The sequence below is a fragment of the Rhinoraja longicauda genome, chromosome 10 (genome assembly GCF_053455715.1).
Source record: "Rhinoraja longicauda isolate Sanriku21f chromosome 10, sRhiLon1.1, whole genome shotgun sequence".
Classification (NCBI taxonomy): Eukaryota; Metazoa; Chordata; class Chondrichthyes; order Rajiformes; family Arhynchobatidae; genus Rhinoraja; species Rhinoraja longicauda.
This window is the reverse complement of record NC_135962.1, coordinates 19,865,079-19,889,497: the sequence shown is the minus strand read 5'-3', so window position 1 is coordinate 19,889,497 and position 24,419 is coordinate 19,865,079. Positions and strand designations below refer to the sequence as shown.

The 24,419-nt window shown below is 41.9% G+C and overlaps 1 protein-coding gene across 20 annotated transcripts in view; it reads right to left on the bottom strand.

Moving 5' to 3' along the window:
- LOC144597249 (gephyrin) overlaps positions 1 to 24,419 on the bottom strand; it is a 414,464-nt gene that overhangs the window by 139,501 nt on the left and 250,544 nt on the right. For 14 of the 20 annotated variants that reach the window (XM_078406319.1, XM_078406323.1, XM_078406321.1 and 11 more), the window contains one exon: positions 13,857 to 13,898. The exons of the other annotated variants lie outside the window; for them this stretch is intronic. In XM_078406319.1, coding sequence (XP_078262445.1) covers positions 13,857 to 13,898 — 42 coding nt within the window. The remainder of the gene's footprint in view (positions 1 to 13,856; positions 13,899 to 24,419) is intronic. 20 annotated transcript variants of the gene reach the window in all.

Below are 24,419 nucleotides of genomic sequence, written 5' to 3'. Positions count from 1 at the left end.
TCCAAAGGAAAGCGCATTCACAGCATAGAAGCCTAATATTGCATTGGCTTTGTGGGTACATTATTGGGCCTCAAATTGTATTGTACGATGGATGACAGGTCGCAACCTGTTTTTGATAGATGCCTTAAACTCAAAGATGAAAGGACCCCACCAAAATGGCACAAAGCCTGAATATCATGGAAATAAGGTGAGGTGATGCAAAATGATTTCCACAGTGCTAACATGCTGTTTCACCTGATGGAAAGGATGAAACCATGCCTGCTTCCTTTCAGTACCTAAATAAGATAATTATTTGCCTTTAAGGAAAATATTTTTTGCAGTTTCATGTACTTTGCACCATTCTCAACTACACAGACAATTTAAATAAGGAACCATACCAATTCTGCTCTTACACTTGCATATAGAGCAGAAATTAGATGATAGATTTATCACCATGGAACAGTTGTCTTACTGCACCTTGATGCAGTTATTTCTAGGGTAAATCTTTCAACTGGTATTATTCATGTACAAATACTACAAAATGGAAAAGATAAATATTCCTTACAAATGGTATCATGACGAATGCATTGTGAATCCACTAACCATTCAGAATGTAAACTTTACCCAGTGAAAGATTTGCTCTCTTAGTTCCTCTTACCAATCAGAATGCTGTGTGTAAGTCTTCATACTGATATTAGCAATGGTTTATTATTGTCACAATACAGTGATAAACTTAATTTTGCTTATTATCCATCAAATCATATAAACATAAACACGTCAGGTAGTGTCAAAAACAAAATAAAGTGAAGAATATAGTGTTACAACTACAGAGGAAGTGCAGATTTTAAAAAGTGTAAGGGTGGCAATGAGATAGATTAGAAGATTGAGATTTTCACCCCTGACACACGAGAAGTTCTATTTACAAACAGAATGACAATTTTATGTTTAGGGTCAAAATATAAATTGCAACGATTTCCAACAATATAAGCATAACTGAAAGCATATTAGAATAATATCAAGGTATTCTGACAATTGTGCACTTGAATAACAAAAAAGGTTCCACCCATGATTAGATACCAATAATTTGATCTTCAACCTGTTCTCCTAAAATACTGTTAAGGCCCTGTCCCAGTTAGGCGTTTTTTAAGGCGACTGCCGGCAATTGTCATAGTCGTAGCAGGTCGCTGACAAACCGGTGACTGGACCCCCCCTACGACAATGTCTACGACAAGCTACAACAACATACCACCTCGTCGACGTCAAGCTACGGCAAGCTACTAAAAACCGGTGACTCAATCATCGCAAGTAGAACGTCCACCTACGACCGCACCTACGACAACCTACCAGAGGTGACAACCTACGACAACCGAAGTCAACCTACGTCCACCCGCGACAAGCTACGACAAGCTATGACCTTGAAGACTGAAGACAACTGAAGACAATTAACGTTTCACCCACTTTCCCTATAAAAGGGGGTGTACGGTAGGGTTTCCAATCATTCTGCATCATGACTATTTGAAAGTGATGCCAACAGAAACTACTCTGAAATACAATAACTTCATACATCAATTTTCTGTCAAAGTGTTAAGAATTTCCTTTATTGATATACAAACAAAAATTTTTAAAAGGTTGATAAGAACATACAACAGTGCATACAAAAATATTGTAATAAACTTCAATAAATTTCAATAAACTTCAAACTTTAAACAAAATACAAGTGCAAAAACATACAAAACCTAACATCATTTATGGACACATTACACTGATGGATGATCAGATCAAGTCCACACTTGGAATTCGCCGAAGTCAGCACCGGCGACAACCTTAACCACCTGGTGACAACCTACTTCACCAAGCGACAACCTGGTGACAACCTATGACAGTGCCCACGTCAGGAGACATCAGGCTACGCTTATTGGCGTCAAACCAACAGTCGCCGAAAAATTTCAACCCTTCACAAAATCCAGCAACGACCAGAAAAATGCTACGACTCTTTGGAGACTACTCACGACCATGCCAGCGACGCCCCGGCGACCGTGCGGCGACAGCCTAGTTGCCTGTAGTCACCTAAAAAATGGCCGAACTGGGATAGGGCCTTTAGTTAGTTTAATAGTTCAAAACATACCATGTTGATTTTCTTATTCTTCTTAGTTGAATGGAGTTTTGTAATAATTCAGAAGAGAGGCAAGAAACATTTAGCTACAGAATATCCACCAAAATTAGCACTAGAGTAAGCTTCCATTGCAGCAGTCTTAATTATCTGGCAAGCAAAGGTTTCTAATTTGGAACTGGCTCCCAAAGGGCATTAAAGCAAATACATGCTGTTTTACAACTATTTTAGTTAAGACTAAGTGTAATGCGCATGGTATGAAAAGAGATGGAGATTAAGATACTTCTAAAACCTTGACTTTCTGATGTTGGATTAAGTAAATAGCAAACAAATTTGTAACGACGACTAACTTCAGATGATCAATGTGAACTGGAATACTGCAAGGACAGACAATTATATCAGCAGTGGAGTGTGAACAACTGCAAAGGAAACTAATTTGTTGCTGAGGTCAATGTTAAAACTTGTTATTTTAGAAAATAGTTCTGTGCATTTTGAGTTTTCCATGATGCTTGTAGTTATAAAATATGCAAAAAAGATAAAACAATGCTCACTCAAAAGCATAAAGATGATGAAAGAGTTGATGGTTAATCTGAATTAAAGACACTTACGCTCAAATGGAAATTACAAATATATTAAAAAAACTAACATTAAACAAAAATCTCTACAGCTTTTCAATCCTTTCAGTACTGGTAGTAAATATTTTACATGGGGACTTTGAATGAACTGAAGGATATACAAGTGGTCTTTCAAATTGTGAAAGCCAATTCCTAACCAGAAAGTGAAAGAAACCAGTTTTGATTATCATGAACCAAGTCAAATGTGAGAAATTATCCAAAGAAAAATTGGAAGCCATGTCTCCAAATCAAGGCACACAAGATTAGACTTTTGGCTTTAGAGATACAACGCAGAGACAGGCCCTTCAGCCCACCGAGTCCACGCTGACCAGTGATCACCCCATACATTAGCACTATCCAACACACGAGGGACAGTTAAAATTTTTACTGAAGCCAATTAACCAACAAACCTGTACGTCTTTGGAGTGTGGGAGGAAACCGGAGTACCTGGAGAAAACCCACGCGGTCACAGGAAGAACATACAAACTCCCTACAGATAGCACCTGTAGCCAGGATCAAACCTGGCTCTCTGGCACTGAAAGGCAGCAACTCTACCGCTGCGCCACTGTGCTGCCCACTAAAAATAACCTTTGCATCAGAAGTTTAGATCAGTTTATTAGTTTAGGAAGACAGGGTGGAAGCAGGCCCTACAGCCCACTGAGTCCAAGGTGACCAGTGATCACCTGTACACTAAATATATCCTGCACTCTTGGGACCATTTATAGAAGCCAATTGACCTACAAACCTGCAGGTCTTTGGAATGTGGGAGGAAACCGGAGCATCCGGGGAAAATCAACACGGCCACAGAAAGAAGGTACAAACTCCGTACAGACAGCACAGTTAGTCAGATCGAATCGGGTTTCTGTCACAGTACAGCAGGAATTCTACCACTGCGCCACAATGCCACCCCAAACCCTCTGGGAGGAGGGGGGAAAGGGGGGGAATATGTAATTAATCCACGCCTGGTCAATCCTGTGGAGAACATGCATGAAAATAGCTTGGTCGCTAATTACCCTGATATCAGCTATACACAAAAATGCCATAAATGTTCAGCAGCTCAGGCAGCTTCTGCAAAGAGGGAATCTGAGTTAACGTTTCAGGTCAAATATCCAACTTTCACCATGATTTCAGTGCTCAAACAGCAAATAATTCATTGTTGATCACTTTAGAGATGTTGGGAGGTTTTCTCTGAATGGCGAGTTTAAAACTAGATGCCTTGGTAAAGAAGGGAGTTGATTGTTGAGGATGGAAATGAAAATATCAATGGGCTGTAAATCTTTTGAGTTCCCCAACACAAAGCTTAGTCATTGCGTATTGAGTGTTTGACAAGCTGCCACATCAAAAGATTGGTGTATAGATTGGAGAAAGTGTACTAAAATAGATTTAAAACTGTCTGTCTCAGAGAAAACTGGGAGTTGAAATGTTTTTCAGACTGGAAAGAGGAAATTTGGGATCAGTTCATGCCACAAGTTAATTATTTAACATTAAAGACCTGGAGAAGGGAAGAGATTCAAGGTTTTGAAACTTGCCAATGATACTAAAATTGCTGCAGTCATTTTGTGATAAGGATACTGTGATTCTGCAACTCTGCACAGAATGCACCATCCAGGGTGGTAGTGGAGGCAGTTACAATAGTAACATTTAAGAGGCTTTTAGATTGACATGTAGATTTGTAGGGAACAGTGGGATATGAATTATGGTTCGGATAGGAGGAGATTAGTTCAACTTGGCATCATGCTCGGCAAAAGCATTGTGGGCTGAAATGCCTGCCCTGTGCTGTACTGTTCTTTGTCTTATATATTGAGGCCTTGAATATTAAAATAGTATATTTGCGACACAAAACAGGATGCAAAATCACCATGTGAGAGTTCCTAAGGGCTATGTTTCAGCATTCTCAAGTTGAACGTTTGTTCACAGTTCATTTACACTTACAGGTTTTGTGTGCTCTAGTAAAATGATGTATGAAATTATCGAGATTATTTTCTAAATTAATCTAATTGGCCTCTCGGGACGGAACCTTTGGGGATTCTGGAGACCACATCAAGATTAATTTGTTCAGTCAAGTTCTGTAAATGAATTAATTAGGCAAGCAATTGTGCACTTTCATAAAATGTTTGAAGCTTTCTACATTTCTTTGTGTATATATACTACATCATTCCCACTTGTTAATGGTTGGTTAAAAATTTTACATCTGGTTGCAGGCACCAGCAAAAAAGCTGAACGTCAAATCTAAAAGGTATGTAAATGCACACCGACGTCTGACATTGTGGATACTCCTGGGAGGTTATTATGCACTAAAAGCCCAAATATATTTGAGTGAAACCGATATTAGAATTTCAATTTATCTTGTCATTGACCATTGAACAAATAATAACTTAAATCTGCTTGTTTGTCTGCTGAATGACTTCTGTACTTCTTTCCCTTAGCACTAAGATTGATCCCCCTATGTTAACTGGCAAAGTACAGGGAATTATAAATATTCATCTAATACCACAGTGTTACTATTTTCTTCAAACTTCAGGATTAGAAATAGTAGATGAGATAAATTTAGTATAAAACCATTGTTATGCAACTGTTTAGAGATCAGATTCAATGTTTTTTTTCTAGAGAGGCACCAGCAAAATGTTATTGAGTACTTCTGCATATATAGAAATGCATGCTAAATTAAAAAGACTTTTCAATAAAACTCAGAAACCTAGGCAAAAGAACAGCTCAATTTTAAGCGGAATGTCTTAAGTTGAGGAAAAAGTAAAAGCAAGTCTTCTAGTTTTAGTTGCACTTCATTAGTCGTTCTACCTTTATGATAAAAGCCGACTTACTTCAGGAATTAAAATACAGGCAAATGTTTGTGATGTCCACAATGTTGCCATTAACGTCAATTTTAATCGAAAAAAAAGTCTATTAACCTAAATAAAGGTATTTTGTGAACTAGAATTCATTTAAATCATTTTGATTCTTTTATTTGAAGATTTCAGTCTCATTCAATTCTGTGGAACCAAAATTATGCACCCCAGCAATAGCCACGAGATACCTTAGCTCTTGCTACAATACTTTCAACAGTTCATGCATCAGTGGAAGATTTTCCATTATCTTTCCTGCATTTGCTGCTAATAGTAAACCATGTGTAACACAATTTCAGTTCCAGGGTCCGCATGTGTCAGCTGACCTTGACTCATCACTGGGCAGCATGGCAATGCAGCGGTAGAGTTGTTGCCTTACAGCGCCAGAGACCCGGGTTCCATCATGAATATGGGTGCTGTCTGTACGGAGTTTGTACGATTTCCCCGTGACCTGTGTGGGTTTTCTCTGGGTGCTCCGGTTTGCTCCCACATTCCAAAGACGTACAGGTTTGTAGGCTAATTGGCTTGGTAAAATTGTAAATTGTCCCTTGTGTGTGTCGGATAGTTTTAGTGTGTGGGGATCGCAGGTCAGCGCGGTCTCGATGGGCTGAAGCACCTGTTTCTGCTCTGTATCTCTAAACTAAACTAAACAAGTCGTGACTTCGCATCTGAGCAACTTCCAGATGGTGATCAATAAGGTTGTCACTGATTGACTGCTTAGTTTGACAAATAAGGTCTCTGCAAATGAAATTTGAATGTTTTGTCAGTAGAAGAGTGATTACATGAGATTTGGAAAGAAAAGGAGAGCCAAGTTAGTGCTCAAATTAACAGCTATGAAGACTGCAGTGCATGACGATCACTTAACAAAATGAAATCTAGCTTTATCAGGGTTTGAAGAACTAATTCTTCACTGGTAGTTGAGGCAGGTACTATTGCTACGTTTAAGAAAAATTTCGACAGATACATGGATAGGATAGGTCTAGAGGGATATGGGCCAAACGCAGGCAGCTGGGACTAGTGTAGATTGGGCATGTTGGTCAGTGTGGGCAATTTCGGCCGAAGGGTCTGTTTCCACACTGTGTGACTCTATGACTTCCCATGAAACTATGAAATATAGATACACACCTCAGATAGGAGAAATGAGTGGTAACTATCTAGTCCTCTCAGTCATATCAGTCTCCAGGATGGGCTGAAAGAAACATCAGAGCTGCTGAATGAAGTTTTTGGGCCCATTGTGTTGTAACATGAGAATAAATAGAAGCACAAACACAAAGCAAGAAAGGGTACTATGACTGTAGAAGATGCACCTGAAGGTTGTTTCTCCTTCACATTCTACCAATAGGACCTTGTCTTACTTTGCACATGGTAGACTGCATAACTTCAGTGCTGCTATCAGGTGTGAAGTAAACCTTAAGAGTATTAGAGAATAAATAGCTGGTGCTACAGGTTTCAATGTTCCATTGACAAAACATTTCCTGTTGCTTCTCTAATCCGCGTAAGATTTTCTTTGTATCTTCTTCGTCAGCATGTTGTTTTCACTGGAGCTTATACCAAACATGGTTAAGAACTACATTTATTTGTGTACTGTCAACTGTCTTCCTGTCAATTAAATAGATCCATAATAGAGCACAGACCTTGTACTGAGGTGTCCAACAAATAATAGACAACTATAGAAATTATCTTCTACACTGATATAATTTGGTCAATCAGAAGGTCAATTAATCAATCAGTTTTATTTGGAAAACCTACGACCAAACTTAAATATGCTCTCAACAAATAGCTCATCTTGTTGAGGGAGGCATAAAAAGCCATTTCGTTTCCCAGGCCCTTATAAAATGGGTGCATTTGAAGACTTAAAACAGGTGAAATCCATGGATGTCTTGCAGAAAGATGAAGTGAAAACAATCCCCTCAATACAAAAGACTCTATTTCCTTTCTGCTCACTTCAAAGCATAGTTTGAAAATAATTGCAGATGCTGGAATTCTGAAATAAAACTGATGATGGCTCATTCATTTGAAACATTAACTGTTTTCCTTTCTAAATATGCTGCCTAACTTACTGAGTGTTTCCAGTTTTTTCAGTTGTTATCTCAAAGCATATTTTGCTGGATCCAACCTGATTTTAGCAGTTGCATTGTTCAAGTGAAAGTATGTACAGTGGGGCTATGAAAGGTGCTATTATCCAAACCAGAACAATGATAACTCATTTAAAAACAACTTAGGATATAACTCAAGCTGAATTTTAGCTTGCCAGTTTGTTTGGAGCATGGAAACCACTGGTAAGATAGAAAATTATTAATTAGTTCAACATGCCTGTTACTGTATTTTGAACAAAGCCATTGTATAATATTTGAGAAATTGAGAAGCTACGATGACTGTGCATGTGAATCAAATCCTATTTCACTATTTAAAGGGACATTACAAATAATGACCCTTCCTGGATTCTGGAGCTGGAACTAAGATGAAGGGAAGTGTCATTGTGCTAAATCAATGGTTTGGTCACAGGTTGATTGAACTCATGCTGGAGATTCTGAAAGCATATCTGGAGATAATCGGATAATCCAACCTTATTAAGAGGAAACAGTCTGATGTGGCTGCAGATTGCCACAGGAGGAAATAACAAGGGAGTATCGCCACATGAGTGCATTCATAGGTGTTAAATCTTCAAAAGCTTAGGAAAGATGAGTACAAATGCTCATTCACCTATATGGTGATGTGCATCACCCAAGATCCCCACTCTTGCTTCCGCAGCACATAACAACTCATTTTGTAGGTACCCCACATCCTTCTTGATATACATTTTCTCATCTATTCACACTCATCTATATGAAATATAGCTTCAGTTACCCTAAAAAATATATCTTTATCCATTCTTTTACCATAAAGCACACTCTCACTCACAGGTCTCCTCTTCCCCTCCTTTTAGAAGTGGAGAGTACACCAGAGAGAGGCAGAGAATGGTAGTGAAGTCACTCACTCTGAGGATGGACCATCACGGGACTTATGCAAGTCATGCACTGGCAGAGATAACCAGCTTCAGTGCTAAGATTTTTACCTGCTGGTGGATGGCGAGCAACAGTCAACGGTGGAGGCAAAGAGCAGGGAAAAGCTCACATTGGAGGAAGCAGACATCAAAATAAATGCTCAGATAAACACAGATCTTTCATCTTCAGACCACTGACAATGAGCAGGATTGCTGTGGAGTAGCTGTGAAAATTGTGATGACCAGGTGTCCCAGTTGTACTGTGCACACATGCAGAGAGGTGGAGGTGCCTGCCTAGAACAGCTTCTTGCAATTAATTGTCATCAAAGCAAAGATTGACCATCAACATGAAACATCACATGCGACAATCAAACAAATGCTTGCAGGACTTCATCGAGGGCTTGTAAATTTTATAAATGCCACGTTGAATAGAGACATGAAATCCTTGCCCTGAGCATCATTGCTTCACCAGTATTGCATGCGAGGGATAATGGAGAGTGTGTTCATGAAATGGGCCACTGTTCAACATGCTTATTTTTCTTATCCAATGTCACAACATCAATAAGTGTCTCTATGGCTAAGTCTACAAGGTTGAAGATGAAGCTCACAGGTTGTAAACTACCAGAGGACAGAGGCAGGAGCATCTCAGTATACAGGCCAATAATACAAGCAGATTGGCTCTATTCTGCGAGACCTACACACAATTGCTAGAAAGAGGAAAAATAAAAACTTATTGCGTATGACTATGCATCGGAGTTTTGGTCTTTCACACAATATTTAAAAGGACATTTACAAACAAGTGCAACAAAATATTCTGTAGCTTTGCAAAACTTAAGAGATATCCATTGAATATGAATAAACTGCGTCCAACCTCTTCAATATGAGCTGCATGTCAAGATAATTTATTCATTTGAATGTCACCTTGGATCCAGTATTTTGCCAATGAAACACAACATCACATGGCTTTTAATTAGGAGACTCTGGGTTGAATCCTTTCCTTGACTACAATAAACTCTTTAATTTAGATTTAATTTTGATGCAGATATCTAAATTTCAACAACAATTTTAAAATTTGAGACAATAAAGTGAGTAAGATACATACAAACAATACTTGAAAGCGACAAAGTAATGGATTTGAAGGAAGGTCCAGACAATAATCAGCAGGCTGCGTATCAAAACATGGAGGATTTCAGCAATAGCTGAAAGTAGAGCATTCATGAAAGGGCATGTGCATATTTTAATCTGTAGCAAGTAAATTCAATGCGGTTTAATTTGCAATAGAATGTAATTGCATCCAGAATCAATATTAAACAGTGCTGGAATAATAAAATATATTGTAATCAGAGAAAAGATCTTTATCTCTCCTGTGCCGAACATAATTTCAAACCAATCTCTGAAAATCTTCTTTTGCTAAGACTTCTTAAGTGAGGTTTTTACCTACCAATCTCATGTATGTGGCTATGTTGCAAGGATGTTGTAAATCAGAAATCAAATTCTTGAAGGAGAGGAGAAACAAATCAATGGCACAGAATGTATGAAGAACATTCACCAATGGAAAATCTATGTTTGAAATCATTACTTTGTGATTACTTGTGAATCATATTTTTATGTCAATGACACTTATGAAGAGAAATGGGAGGGAACAACCACCAACAAACAAATGTATTCTGTTAAGCACTGGGCCCAGTTAGAGTACAATCAAGGTAAAAATTGTTTATATTAGTCTGACCCAGTGAGTTCTTCTGATTTATTATTTGTATTCTCAACCATGTTCAACTCATATTTCGCTTGGGCAGCTTACAATACAGTGGTGTCAATCTTGATTTCTCTAACTTCACGTAACCCCTGCATTCCCTCTCCCTCCATCCCTCCCCCACCCAAGTCACACCAGCTTTCCATTCTCACTTAACTACAGCTAACAATGCTTCCCGTTTCCTTTATTGTTGTTACTTTTTTGCAAATCTTTCATTCATTTGTTCTATATCTCTCTGCATCATCGTCTATATCTCGTTTCCCTTTCCCGTGACTTTCAGTCTGAAGAAGGGTCTCGACCTGAAATGTCACCCATTCATTCTCTCCAGAGATGCTGCCTATCCCCTGAGTTACTCCAGCATTTTGTGTCTATCTTCATGTTCACCCAGAAGCAGTTAAAAGATCTATGTTGATTCCACTCAGGATCTCCACCTTAGCAAAAAACAGTCTTCAACCAAAATGATTCACTACATGTGATACCAAGAAATGACTTAGAGCATTGGATACTGCAAAGGTTGTGGAACAATACAACATCCCCATCTTGCTCTGACAACACCCTACTAAATTTGCAATGTTAGTAATAAAGACAAGGGCAGCAGGTGTAGGCAAACACCACCTACTGCCTCTCCAAGTTGCTCATCTTCCTGAATTGGAAATATGTTGCCACTCCATCATCACTGGGTCTAAATCCTGGAACTTCCAACCAAAGAGCGCTTCAAGAGTACCTTCATCAGAAGGTCATCAGCAGTTCAAGAAGGATGCTTCAAGAGAAATGAGGGATGGGTAATAAATGTTCCAGCGACTCCCAGATCCCCCAAAAATTAAAAAAAATTGGAAAGTCCAAAATCATTGTCTGTGATCCTGACTGCAACTCTATTCACAAGTGCGATTCATGAATGCCATCCCTTTCCCATTTCAACATCTAAGGCCAAACCAGATTTTTGGAAACTTTGCTGTCTTTTCTGATGCTGAGATGATCATCTAATTACATATCCTGCCACAGCACCAAGATTTGTAACATTACCCATCCCGGTCCAGACCTTAATTCCTCTGCTGCTTTTATTCACTCTAGACACCTGACTATTCCAAAGCTTCCCTGCTTGGCTTTTTCTCTTCGAAACTCCATAAAATTAATTCCATATTTCCGTATGAAGTCATTCAGTCCACTGTGTTTATGCTGGCACACACAACAATCCCATTTGCCTGCTAATTTTCTTTGTAAACTATTCTTCTCACATGCTCACAATGTGGAACAATCTACAATGGTTGAATGACCTGCCAAATCTGCAAGTCTCTGAGTTGTGGGAGGAAACTGGAGTTCCGGGGAAACCTTGCAGTCACATTGAGAACGTGCAAACTGCACAAGAACAGCACCAGAGGTTGATATCAAAGCCAAGTCATTGGAGATGGGATGCAGCAGTTGTGCTAGCTGTGCTGCCCTGTCAGCTGAAATTGTTGCCTTATCCTATTTTCCATGTAAAATGTTTTGTAAGCCTCGAATTACCTTAGTTTTTCAGATTCTACCTTTTATAGCCTACTTCTATAGTCTTTCCCAGTTCTCCAAGGCCTCTGCATTCCTTCAATTGTGAAATGTATGACTCAGATTTTAATTACTCCCTCATAGCTGGCTGTACTTTCAGCTCTGGAATTCCTTCTTCAAAACACTCACGAGAAGCATTTTGGATCATTTAATTCTGTGAAAAAAATCTTTACAAATGCAAGTTGTTGTCTTGTTCTCCATGTGTAGTGCCTAAACTACTAAGTATTTTCAGCATTTCTCTTTTATCACAATGGTATAGCATTAGATTTTCAATGAAGACAACAAAGTTACTGCATGCAATTACAAAAGCAAACCCTAGTTATAACATTTGTAATGGTTTAATCCAGCAAATTAATAATCTAACAGACATGCAAACTAAACAATTATGCGACTGTGCAATAGTCAACTTTTAATTTTTTGACTTTTGAAAACATTTAAAACTACTTAAAACTTTTAAATATTTAATAAAACCATTACCCTTTTAAAGCTTCATCTAACAAAATTATTCTACTTCCTCATTTCAATCACTTCATACAGCAAATAATATCAAAGCATTTTTAATTAACTTGCATTATTAGATAATGTAAATGTTGTATCATTCATTGGTAATGAAATTCACCAATAATGGATCAATTTGATAGTATGGTCAGCCTTAAAGAGCAATAATCATTCTTTGTACATTCTACATTATATTCTACATTGTCAACTAACCAATAAAAATTTGTCTTTCACCACGTTTTGAGCTGTGACCTAAACAATGTACTATTTTTACTCCATGAATTTCAGATTACAACATCCTTTCAGCAGAAAATTCAGCATTGTGGCCATTCAAAGGCCAGTTTGATTTCAACAAATGTGGGGGGGGGGGGAAATCAATCATTCAGTTACACAAAAAATTCTCTCTGCAAAGAATAAATTATTTTCCAAATTCTTCTGTGAAAATTATTCAATTCTGTGGTCAATTAAATTTTCCACCATACTTTTGACACAGGTCAGACTCCCAATGAGCACCTTCAGACAGATGTAAGGAAACAAAGGTAAATTATTTTTGAAGCATTTTGAATGCCACTGAGAAAAGAATAGCACAGCTGACCCTGTGGATTCGCACCAGAGGGGCAACTGTTTTCCACCGGTATTTTTATAATTTCCTGAATGGAGATGATTGAACTCAGATATTTCAATTCAATAAATAGAGGCTGGTGACAGAATGATCTAAGTGACTTCATTAAGCAGAATGGAAATCTAGATGAGGCAATGGGTTTGGAACAAACTGTATCTTCATATCCTACAGAAAGTCTTCTTTTGATAGTATACTGACAAACTAGGCTATTGACATTCTTGACAAGTAAACCATTTGCAGTAGTTCTTACCCACTGAAAACATACAAGGTTAATAAATAAACTTTTGGATAACAACAGGATCATAAGTAGAAAATAGAAGATAACTTCATTGGCAAGATGTGAGAAATAGTTTTGAATTTCATTTCCAATACCCATCTTTGAATTTTGTGCGGTTAGAATTGGAATGTCAATTTGGAAACTATAGCAATTAGAAAGTGAGAGGAACTCTTCTACCCATGCTTTTTCTGCGTGACTAGAAACGACAATGAAATTCAGAAATGTTATCATATACATTTCCCTGCACTCACCCAAAAGTAGAAAAGGAAAGTCAATAAGCCAGTGCAAAGTCAGAAGTAAATACAATCCCTCCTCGCACTTTGCGTACTTACCAGACTTACATTAGAGTTGGCCACATTTTGCTGTGTTCATTTGTATCCCAACAGCTTTTAAAGATTAACACTGGCATTTTAAGAAAAATTTATTTAAGCCCAAATACGTTAGACACTTGGAGATTTAAAAAAACCTATACTTTCCTTCTTCCTCCTATACCCTTACCCTTTTACCACATTGTTTATTTTTATTTCAGATCAGAAACACACCATCAAAAGTAACATGCAGAATTGTAAATACTGTGTTCACAAGAGCAGGGCGCAAAGCAACACAGTAGTGCTAATGATGCAAGAACACGTGCAGTGTACCTCTGTAGCACAATAAGAAGGTGTGCATGAAGAGAGCTCAGCCTGGTTGTGCAGCAAGGGAAAAGAAAACACTGTTAATGAGAGTGCGCCAAAAAAAGGTCTGAAGCGGTTCTCTGCATTGGTGGTTCCAGTTCTGAGGTAGAAGGCAGGGCTTTCATTGATACGTTCTTCTTTTGAAGTTGGGAGAGTTTTGGTAGATTATACAAGATCATGAGCTGATGCCAACACACAGTAGCCTGTATCCTTTTTTTTGGCATTTATTCCAGCCAACTTTTTTTTAAATGTTCTTGTAACATTTTTACACCAATTACACCATGTGGCTGATTATACGTTATCAAAGTTTTGTCCAAGATCTTATTTCTGAAATCTTTCAAGATCAAGTAAGAAAAAAATACAGGCTTAGATTCTATTCACCTTGAGGTGCTGACATTGTGTTATCTCCAACAAAGGTCGAGGGAAACTTTATACTGCCAGGAATATCAACAATTAAATCTGCATTACAGTTGCTTTGGTTTACCATGAGGAGATCTGAAGTAATCTTTATAACCCTGAAAAGGATAACTTATGTAAATGTTTGAATACGTATCATGAGAAAAGTGGAATTAAACAGTGCACCACTGGAAATTGCTGCAAGACATCTGTAATACAAATTTCTTCTAGTTCTCTAATTTTAGAGTTTAGAGCAGCAAAATGGATACCATTTCATTTGATGCAGGGAATGGTTATTTAAAGATTATTGTAAGCTATTCTTCAGCCTCAATCCAATGAAACCCTTGTTCTGGTGGAAACGGAGCGGAGAAGTATAAAAGTAAATCATTTGAGCCACTATTATTGGCCTCCAGAAGAGTAACATCACCAGGTAAAAATAAATATTTACTTTGAGTGAGGCTCCTTTCACATTTCCATCTAGCTGATCTTTGAGTTCATTCAGCTTTTGATGGAGCTACATGTAAACATCAGATTTAAATAGCCAGTCATTTCACTTAATATTACATTCAAGACCTTTGGAAGAAATGTAATTCCAATACAAGCATCAGTTACATCTTAATGTGTCTTTCACTAAAGAGTTTTCTGAATCAAAGCTTAAAGCTGCAATAAATTACAGTACATACTTTGTACAGTTTTTGCCAATTTACTCAGCTATTAGAACGGGGCTCACGTTGTCGACCTCCCCGTGGTGAGCCCTGTCAACTGACCTCAGTCAGGCGAACGACAACAAACAGAGACAGCAGAAGCAGAAGCAGCTTCATAACTTCTGCTGCCTGAAACGCAAGAAGAAGCTATTAGAAGGAACTTTAGAAAACAAAATACAAATTAAGGAATTATGCTAAGTTAGGATTTGATGTTTTGTGCACTAGTGATTTTCTGTCTGAAGCAGAAGGTAGAGGTTTCACTTGACCTAATAATTTTTCTCAAAGTTGAATGAACTGGAAGGTTGGTCAAGGTTCACTCAAGGAATCATCAACTTTAGTGGATAACTCAGAAGCATAAAAAATGCTTAGATGCATTGTACAGTGTCCTCCATAATTTTTGGGACAAAGACCCATCATTTATTTATTTGCCTCTGTACTCCACAATTTGAGATTTGTAATAGAAAAAAAATCACATGTGGTTAAAGTACACATTGTCAGATTTTAATAAAGGCCATTTTTATACATTTTGGTTTCACCATGTAGAAATTACTGCAGTGTTTATACATAGTCCCCCCCCATTTCAGGGCACCATAATGTTTGGAACACACCAATGTCATGTAAATGAAAGTAGTCATGTTTAGTATTTTGCATCTCCTTTGCATGCAATGACTGCTTGAAGTCTGCGATTCATGGGCATCACCAGTTGCTGGGTGCCTTCTCTGGTGATGCTCTGCCAGACCTGTATTGCAGCTATCTTTAGCTTATGCTTGTTTTGGAGGCTAGTTCCCTTCAGTTTTCTCTTCAGCATATGAAAGGCATGTTCAATTGGGTTCAGATCAGGTGTTTGACTTGGCCATTCAGGAATTGACCATTTTTTAGCTTTGAAAAACTCTTTGTTGCTTTAGCAGTATGTTTGGGATCAATAGACAAAAGACAATAGGTGCAGGAGGAGGCCATTCGGCCCTTCGAGCCAGCACTGCCATTCAATGTGATCATGGCTGATCATTCTCAATCAGTACCCCGTTCCTGCCTTCTCCCCATACCCCCTGACTCTGCTATCCTTAAGAGCTCTATCCAGCTCTCTCTTGAATGCATTCAGAGAATTGGCCTCCACTGCCTTCTGAGGCAGAGAATTCCACAGATTCACAACTCTCTGACTGAAAAAGTTTTTCCTCATCTCAGTTCTAAATGGCCTACCCCTTATTCTTAAACTGTGGCCCCTTGTTCTGGACTCCCCAACATTGGGAACATGTTTCCAGCCTCTAACGTGTCCAACCCCTTAATAATCTTATACGTTTCGATAAGATCTCCTCTCATCCTTCTAAATTCCAGTGTATACAAGCCTAGTCGCTCCAGTCTTTCAACATATGACAGTCCCGCCATTCCGGGAATTAACCTAGTAAACCTACGCTGCACGCCCTCAATAGCAAGAATATCCTTCCTCAAATTTGAAGACCAAAACTGCACACAGTACTCCAGGTGCAGTCTCACTAGGGCTCTGTACAACTGCAGAAGGACCTCTTTGCTCCTATACTCAACTCCTCTTGTTATGAAGGCCAACATTCCATTGGCTTTCTTCACTGCCTGCTGTACCTGCATGCTTCCTTTCAGTGACTGATGCACTAGGACACCCAGATCTCGTTGTACGTCCCCTGTTCGTAACTTGACACCATTCAGTTAATACTCTGCCTTCCTATTCTTACCACGAAAGTGGATAACCTCACACTTATCCACATTAAACTGCATCTGCCATGCATCCGCCCACTCTCACAACCTGTCCAAGTCACCCTGCAACCTCATAGCATCTTCCTCACAGTTCACACTACCACCCAGCTTTGTATCATCTGCATTGTCTTGCTGTAGATTGAATCGCTGCCAATGAGTTTTGAGGCATTTATTTGAACTAGGATGTGTCTATACACTTCAGAAATCATTACGCTACTACCATCAGCAGTTCAGCAGTTGAATCATCAATGAGAAGTGAGCCAGTTGCTTCAGCAGCCATACATGCCCAGGCTATAACACCCCACCACCGTATTTCACAGATGAGGTGGTATGCTTTGGATCTTGGGCAGTTTTCTCTCCTCCATACTTTGCTCTTGCCATCACGGTGATATAAATTAATCTTCTTCTCATCTATCCACAAGACCTTTTTCCAGAACTGTGGTTGCTCTTTTAAGTACTTCTTGGCAAACTGTAACCTGGCCATCGTATTTTTGCAGCTAACCAGTGGTTTTGCTGCATAGCCTCTGTATTTCTGTTCATGATGTCTTCTGTGGACAGTGGTCATTGACAAATCCACACCTGAATCCAGATAGTGTTTCTGATCTGTCGGACAGGTGTTTGGGGATTTTACTTTATTGTAGAGAGAATTCTTCAGTTATCAGCTGTGGAGGTCTTCATTGGCCTGCCAGTCCCTTTGCGATTAGTAAGCTCACCAGTGCTCTCTTTCTTAATGATGTTCCAAACAGTTAATTTTGGTAAGCCTTAGGTTTGGCTGATGTCTCCAACAGTTTTATTCTTGTTTCGCAGTCTCATAATGGCTTCTTTGACTTTCATTGGCACAACTTTGGTCCTCATGTTGATAAACAGCAATAAAACTTTCCAAAGATGATGGAAAGACTGGAGGAAAGACTAGGTGCTGAGAGCTCTTTTATACCTGCATTAAGGAGGCAATTAAACACGCCTGAGCAATTACAAATGCCTGTGAAGCCATGTGTCCCAAACATTATGGTGCTATGGGGACTATGTATAAACACAGCTGTAATTTCTACATGGTAAAACTAAAATGTATAAAAATGGCTTTTAATAAAATCTGACAATGCGCACTTTAACACATGTGATTTTTTCTATTACAAATATCTCATATTGTGGAGTACAGAGGCAAATAAATAAATGATGGGTCTTTGCCCCAAACATTATGAAAGGCACTGTACCAGGCATAAAACTACAAGAAACATTAATGGAAAGCATATTTTCAGAAATAATTCTCTCCAAGGCTAAAACAAAAACCTAAGGATTAAGCTATTTTTCAGCCACTTAAACACTGCTACAATTTTTAATTTGCATAGCTGTTTTATTAATATCATCAATGGCACAAAATGCTTCTTTATCCCTTAAGGGGGTAACTGGCCCCAATGTTTTCAACATCATTTATTTTTCATGTACTGAGGGTGATCATGATCAAATGCTTAAATGTTCATGTTTGTGAATCTCTGGTTATAGAGCATTGAACATTTCAATGAAGTAAGACAACTACCCAACTCTGCAATGGTAAAGCGATTTTGACTTCATGTTCTCGCGTTGGCCCAACCTCCCCTGCTTAATTCCAAAGTAAATGCAGTGACAATTATAGCTGTGATTGCCCAATGCATTACCTGTCGCTGTGGTTTAAACACATATTAATGCAATACAATATCTATTCAGGATAATTACTCCTGTACCACTGGCGAGTTGATAGCTGATACTTGGCAGTTTTAACAAAAGCACACAATGTCAATTCACGGTGTTTGGCAAATTGAGATAGAATCAGTATGTTAAACAAAATATACATTAGCGGAAGAGCTAAATTAGGCTGAATAACTGGAAATTTGTGAGCATCAAAATGATTGATGAGCTGGGGATAAGCAAAATTAATATTCAATAAAATGTTAACAGCCATATGAATAAAATATAAGGCAGCAAGAAATCAATGATTGATGACAAGGCACCAATGTATCTTAAGAACCCTGAAAAAAAAAACTGGGAAAGGGGAGGAAGTTTGTATTCTGCAGGAAAATGTTGATGGATTGGCCAAGTCAGCAGAAAGTATGCATGTGAAATTCAATTTAAGGAAGTCTAAGGCAGACGGCAAACAAGAAAAGGCAAATGTAAAATGCACGATATTGAAAACTATAGAGGAATGAAAGAACCCTGGACAGGATCATCAGGTGGTTAAGTGCAGGTTACTTTATGGCCAATGCATAGAAGAGCTGGCAGGTCATGCTAGATCTGTATAAATCACATCTGGATTTCCAAGCATTTGGTCGCAACATTATAGGAAGAATGTAATAACACTAGAATTTAGCTGCATGCCACAATTGGCTATGCTGGCCTTTTCTATATATATATAAAGCCTTTAACATGAAAATATCCTCAAGTAATTCATAGGAATATTAATAAATAAAAATTGATGCTGAGCCACATAATGATTGAAAAGTTGACGGTAAGTTAGATAGGTTTACAAGATTGTTTAATAAAAAGAGAGGCAGAGACATTAAGTGAGAATATTCAAAGGTTTGGGACCTGGACAGCTGAAAGCATGGCTGTGAAAAATGTAAATCTACAATCCGGCAATACAAAACTCTAGAACTTGAGGGGATTTATTTTTTTGATGAGTGCAGAAGAGATCAGCGAGTGTATTGGCATGGCTGGGAATTTTAGCTGCATTTCACAATTGGCTAGGCTGGCTTGCTTGGAACAGTAAAGACTGACGCAAGACATAATTGGAATACCTGAACTAACAAAAGGGCTAAATGAAGTGATTAAGAATTATCTATTGTACAAATAAAGAGTGCTTGAAATATACAGAAGGTCAAGTGGCTAGGACATTCTGTATTACCGCAGTGTGACACGGGGGCTTCGATCACCCCGACATAGGGGCTTCGATCGCCCCAACGCGGGGGCTTCGACCGCTGGTTGCAGCAGCTTCGATCACCCCGACTGCTGTTTGGTGATAGCTGTGCCTTAAATGAATAAATGTACAGCTTGTAAAAAAACAGCAATGCTTTCTTTAGTTTAACAATGTGTTACATTCTCAGTGCAACATACATTTCTCAAATAACTCAATTACCACCAATTATCAGGGAATGTAAACGAATAAATTAAACGTACACCTGTGTTCTCTCATGTGTTGCCACCTCACATTCTGTTTTGATGCCATGCACTTGTAGCGACCATAGAGAATGGTCCAGGTAGTCGAACCCTCGGATTGGCCAGCGAGGTCACGTGGGAACGCGACCATGGGGATTGGTCCAGGAAACGACATCGCTGATTGGCCAGCGATGTCAGGTGCGCGTTTGGCGCCCGTTTTAGCCAGTTCGGCGAAGTCTTCAAGGAAGACAGTAAGTTTATATTGGTTGTCCTGTAACTTGTTGTTTTGACTCTGTATTCGTGTATTGCGGCTGCAATAAACTTCGTCTACAACTAGCAAGTTTCGGACTCGCCATATTGGTGACCCCGAACGTGATCTGGACGATCACCAACTGAACAGGAATCAACGCCTCGTTGACGATGACCGAGCAGGGCGCACCGGAGTCAAGCGCGGGAGGCGTGCATCTTCCGTTATTTTGGACGTACGCACCGCAAGCTTGGTTTATCCACGCCGAGGCTCAATTCCACATAAAGAAGGTGTCGGACGATGCAACGAAGTACTTCTACCTCGTCAGCGCTCTATCGCCGGACACAACCAAGCGCATGATGCGGTTTATCATAACTTCACCTGCGGAAGACAAATATGAAACCATGAAGAAGGCATTACTGCGAACCTTCGGGTTAAATAAGCATGGTGGTGCGGCAAAACTTCTGCACCTACCGGATCTTGGAGACCAACTGCCTTCCGTCCGCATGGCCGAAATGATGGTGCTAGCCGGTGAGCACACGGATTGCCCGATGTTTGAACAGGCATTCCGCGAGAAACTTCCCGAGGATGTCCGACTGCTGCTTACGGATTGTTCTTTTAAGGACCCCGAAGCATATGCAGCTAAAGCGGACACGCTCATAGCGGGAAAAAACAAGGCAGGGGATTCCATCAACAAAGTCTCGACATCGGTGACCACGCCACAGCGACGGCAAGATGGCGCCACGTCTCCCGCCAATTCTCCGAAAGCCCGCCAAAAAGATCCGCACAAGCGCGGCTGGTGCTACTATCACCTACGATGGGGTAACGAATCCCGCAACTGTCGTTTGCCTTGTACCTTCGCGGGAAATGCCTCGGCCGATCGTACATAGGGGCAGTTACGATTGGCCAGAACCGGCGCCTCTATGTCCATGATCGATTCACGGACACAGAATTTTTGGTAGACACCGGAGCCATCGTCAGCATAGTGCCGCCGACCGACCTCGAAACCAGATCGGGTAAGACAGGTCCCACCCTCATCGCGGTTAATGGCAGCCCTATTCGCACTTTCGGCACACGGAAGATGTCCCTTGCGTTAGGCCTCCGCACGTACGAATGGCCATTCATCATAGCCGACGTCAAACAAGCGATCCTGGGCGCAGATTTTCTCTGGGCTTTTTCACTGGTTCCTGATGTCCGCGGTAACGACCTCCGACCCGCTGTTGAAGACGAGCACGTCGCTCCGGCAATCGCCTCCTCGCCCAGCCCTACTGTCCAGGCCGTCGTCGCGGCCCCCGACTCGTATGCTGCGATTCTGGCAGAGTTCCCAGAGCTGCTCGTCCAACGTTTTGACGCACCTTCAGCTAAGCACGGTGTGGTCCATCACATCCGCACCGAAGGCCCTCCCGTTTTCGCTCGGGCCAGGAGACTACCGCCAGACAAACTGGTGGTGGCACGGGCGGAGTTCAGGAAGATGGAGGAAATGGGAATTGTTCGTCAGTCTGACAGCCCGTGGGCCTCGCCGTTACACATGGTCTCCAAGGCATCTGGGGGGTGGAGGCCATGTGGCGATTATCGGCGTCTCAATGCTGTCACCACGGCTGATCGCTACCCCATACCGCACCTACAGGACTTTTCATCTGGACTGGAAGGAGCGGTAGTGTTTTCCAAAATCGATTTGGTGCGAGGATACCATCAGATTCCGGTGCGACCGGAGGACATACAAAAAACTGCAACTATTACTCCGTTCGGGTTGTTTGAATGGTTGCGTATGCCTTTCGGTTTAAAGAACGCGGCACAGGCTTTCCAGCGACTGATGGACCGCGTGGGCAGGGGTTTACCCTTTGTGTTTATTTATTTAGACGACATCCTGGTAGCCAGCCCCTCAGTGCAAGAGCACCAGGCCCATTTGCGGACCGTGTTCCAGCGGCTCCAAGACCACGGGCTCATTATTCAACCCTCCAAATGTCAATTCGGCCAGCCTGCTCTCGATTTTCTAGGACATAGAATTACCCCTGCCGGCGCTGTCCCTTTGCCAGAGAAGGTGGAGGCTATCCGGGCTTTCCCCAGGCCTACCACAGTAAAAGGGCTGCAGGAGTTCGTTGGCATGGTTAATTTCTACCATAGATTCGTTCCGGCAGCGGCGCGAGTCCTGCGCCCGCTTTTCCAATGCCTTGCAGGTAATCCGGTAGAGTTGTTGTGGTCCCCGGCCGCAGAGTCGGCTTTTACGGCAGCTAAGGCAGCCTTGGCAGACGCCACCATGCTGGTCCATCCGAGCCCCTCCGCCCCCACGGCCCTGACGGTTGACGCCTCTGACGTGGCGGTGGGTGGAGTTCTGGAGCAGCAGGTTGGTGGCCGTTGGCAGCCTTTAGCGTTTTTCAGCCGGCAACTAAATTCGGCCGAGCTGAAATATAGCGCATTTGACCGAGAGCTTCTAGCTCTCCATTTAGCTGTCCGTCATTTCAGGTATTTCCTCGAGGGCCGCCCATTTGTGGCATTTACGGACCACAAGCCATTAACATTTGCTTTTTTGAAATTGTCTGACCCATGGTCGGCCCGCCAGCAGCGGCACCTGACTGCTATCTCAGAATTTACCACAGATGTCCGTCATATCGCGGGTAAGCTGAATGCCGTTGCTGACGCCCTGTCTAGACCTGCTTTTCCCCCTATTTCGGCGGTGGACTGCGAAGTGGATCCCCAGGAGCTTGCGGAGGCACAGCTCCTGGCGGATACCGTTTCGACGTACCAGTCCACCACTTCGGGATTGAAGTTGGCCCAGGTAGCTTGTGGGTCGGAGGGCACGAAAGTCTGGTGCGATGTTTCTCTTCCTCGCCCCAGGCCGGTAGTACCGCCCTCCCTTCAGCGCCGGGTTTTCGATGCCATTCATGGGCTGGCGCACCCGTCCATCCGCTCCACCTCTGCCTTGGTGGCAGCGAGGTTTGTCTGGCATGGCCTGTGGAAACAGGTAGCGGGGTGGGCACGTTCCTGCGTGCCTTGTCAGACCGCTAAGGTCCAGCGCCACGTCCAGCCCCCCGTACAGGATTTCGAAGTCCCGGCTTTTCGTTTTTTCCACATCCACGTGGATTTGGTCGGGCCTTTGCCTTCCTCCCGGGGCTACACCCACCTCCTCACGGTGGTGGATCGGTTCACCCGGTGGCCAGAGGCTTTCCCATTGTTTGACATCTCGTCAGCGTCTTGTGCTAGGACTTTGGCCCTTCATTGGGTAGCTCGTTTCGGGGTCCCGGCAGTTATTACAACTGACAGAGGACCACAGTTCACTTCGTCCCTCTGGGCCGCGCTGGCGGAACTGTACGGGTCCAAATTACAACCCACAACTGCATATCACCCCCAGGCAAATGGACTCGTAGAGAGGTTCCACCGCCAACTAAAGGCGTCCCTCAGTGCAAGGCTTGAAGGCCCGGACTGGGTAGACCAACTCCCTTGGGTTCTTTTGGGCATCCAGGCGGCTCCTAAGCCAGATCTCGGTGCGTCGTCCGCAGAGCTGGTATATGGCTCGACCCTTCGAGTACCTGGAGATCTGTTTCCGGACACTTCAGCACTGCTCCCTACAGTCCCAGCAGCGTTAGCAGCTCTCCGGGAACGGGTGGGTTCCCTGGCTCCAGTGCCGACTTCACGTCATGGGTGTTCCATGGTACATGAACCGTCTTCCCTGAAGGACTGTGAGTTTGTTTTTTTGCGTAAAGATGCCCATTGCGCCCCGTTGCAGAGGGTCTATCAAGGGCCGTTTCGGGTTTTACGTAAGGGAACGGCTACTTTCACCTTAGACATGGGCGGCAAGAGTGAACTCGTCTCGGTGTCCCGGCTCAAACCTGCCCATTTGGACCCGGATCAACCAGTCCTGGTCGGTCAAACCCCTAGAAGAGGCCGACCTCCGTTAGTTCCGCCCAGTCCACAAACCCCCATTCCGACAGTTCCTCCGGGACCCCCAGTTTCGGCAGTTCCCCTGGGACCCCCCGTTTCGGCAGTTCCTCCAGGACCCCCCGTTCCGGTAGTTCCTCCAGAACCTCCCGTTCCGGCTGTTCCACCAAGTCCGGAACCTCCGGCTCCTGTGGTTCAGGCTGTCCCTCTCCGTACTCGTTATGGTCGCGAAATCCGGCTCCCTGCTAGGTTCCGCACCTCGGGTTCTGGGGGGGGTCATGTAGCGACCATAGAGAATGGTCCAGGTAGTCGAACCCTCGGATTGGCCAGCGAGGTCACGTGGGAACGCGACCATGGGGATTGGTCCAGGAAACGACATCGCTGATTGGCCAGCGATGTCAGGTGCGCGTTTGGCGCCCGTTTTAGCCAGTTCGGCGAAGTCTTCAAGGAAGACAG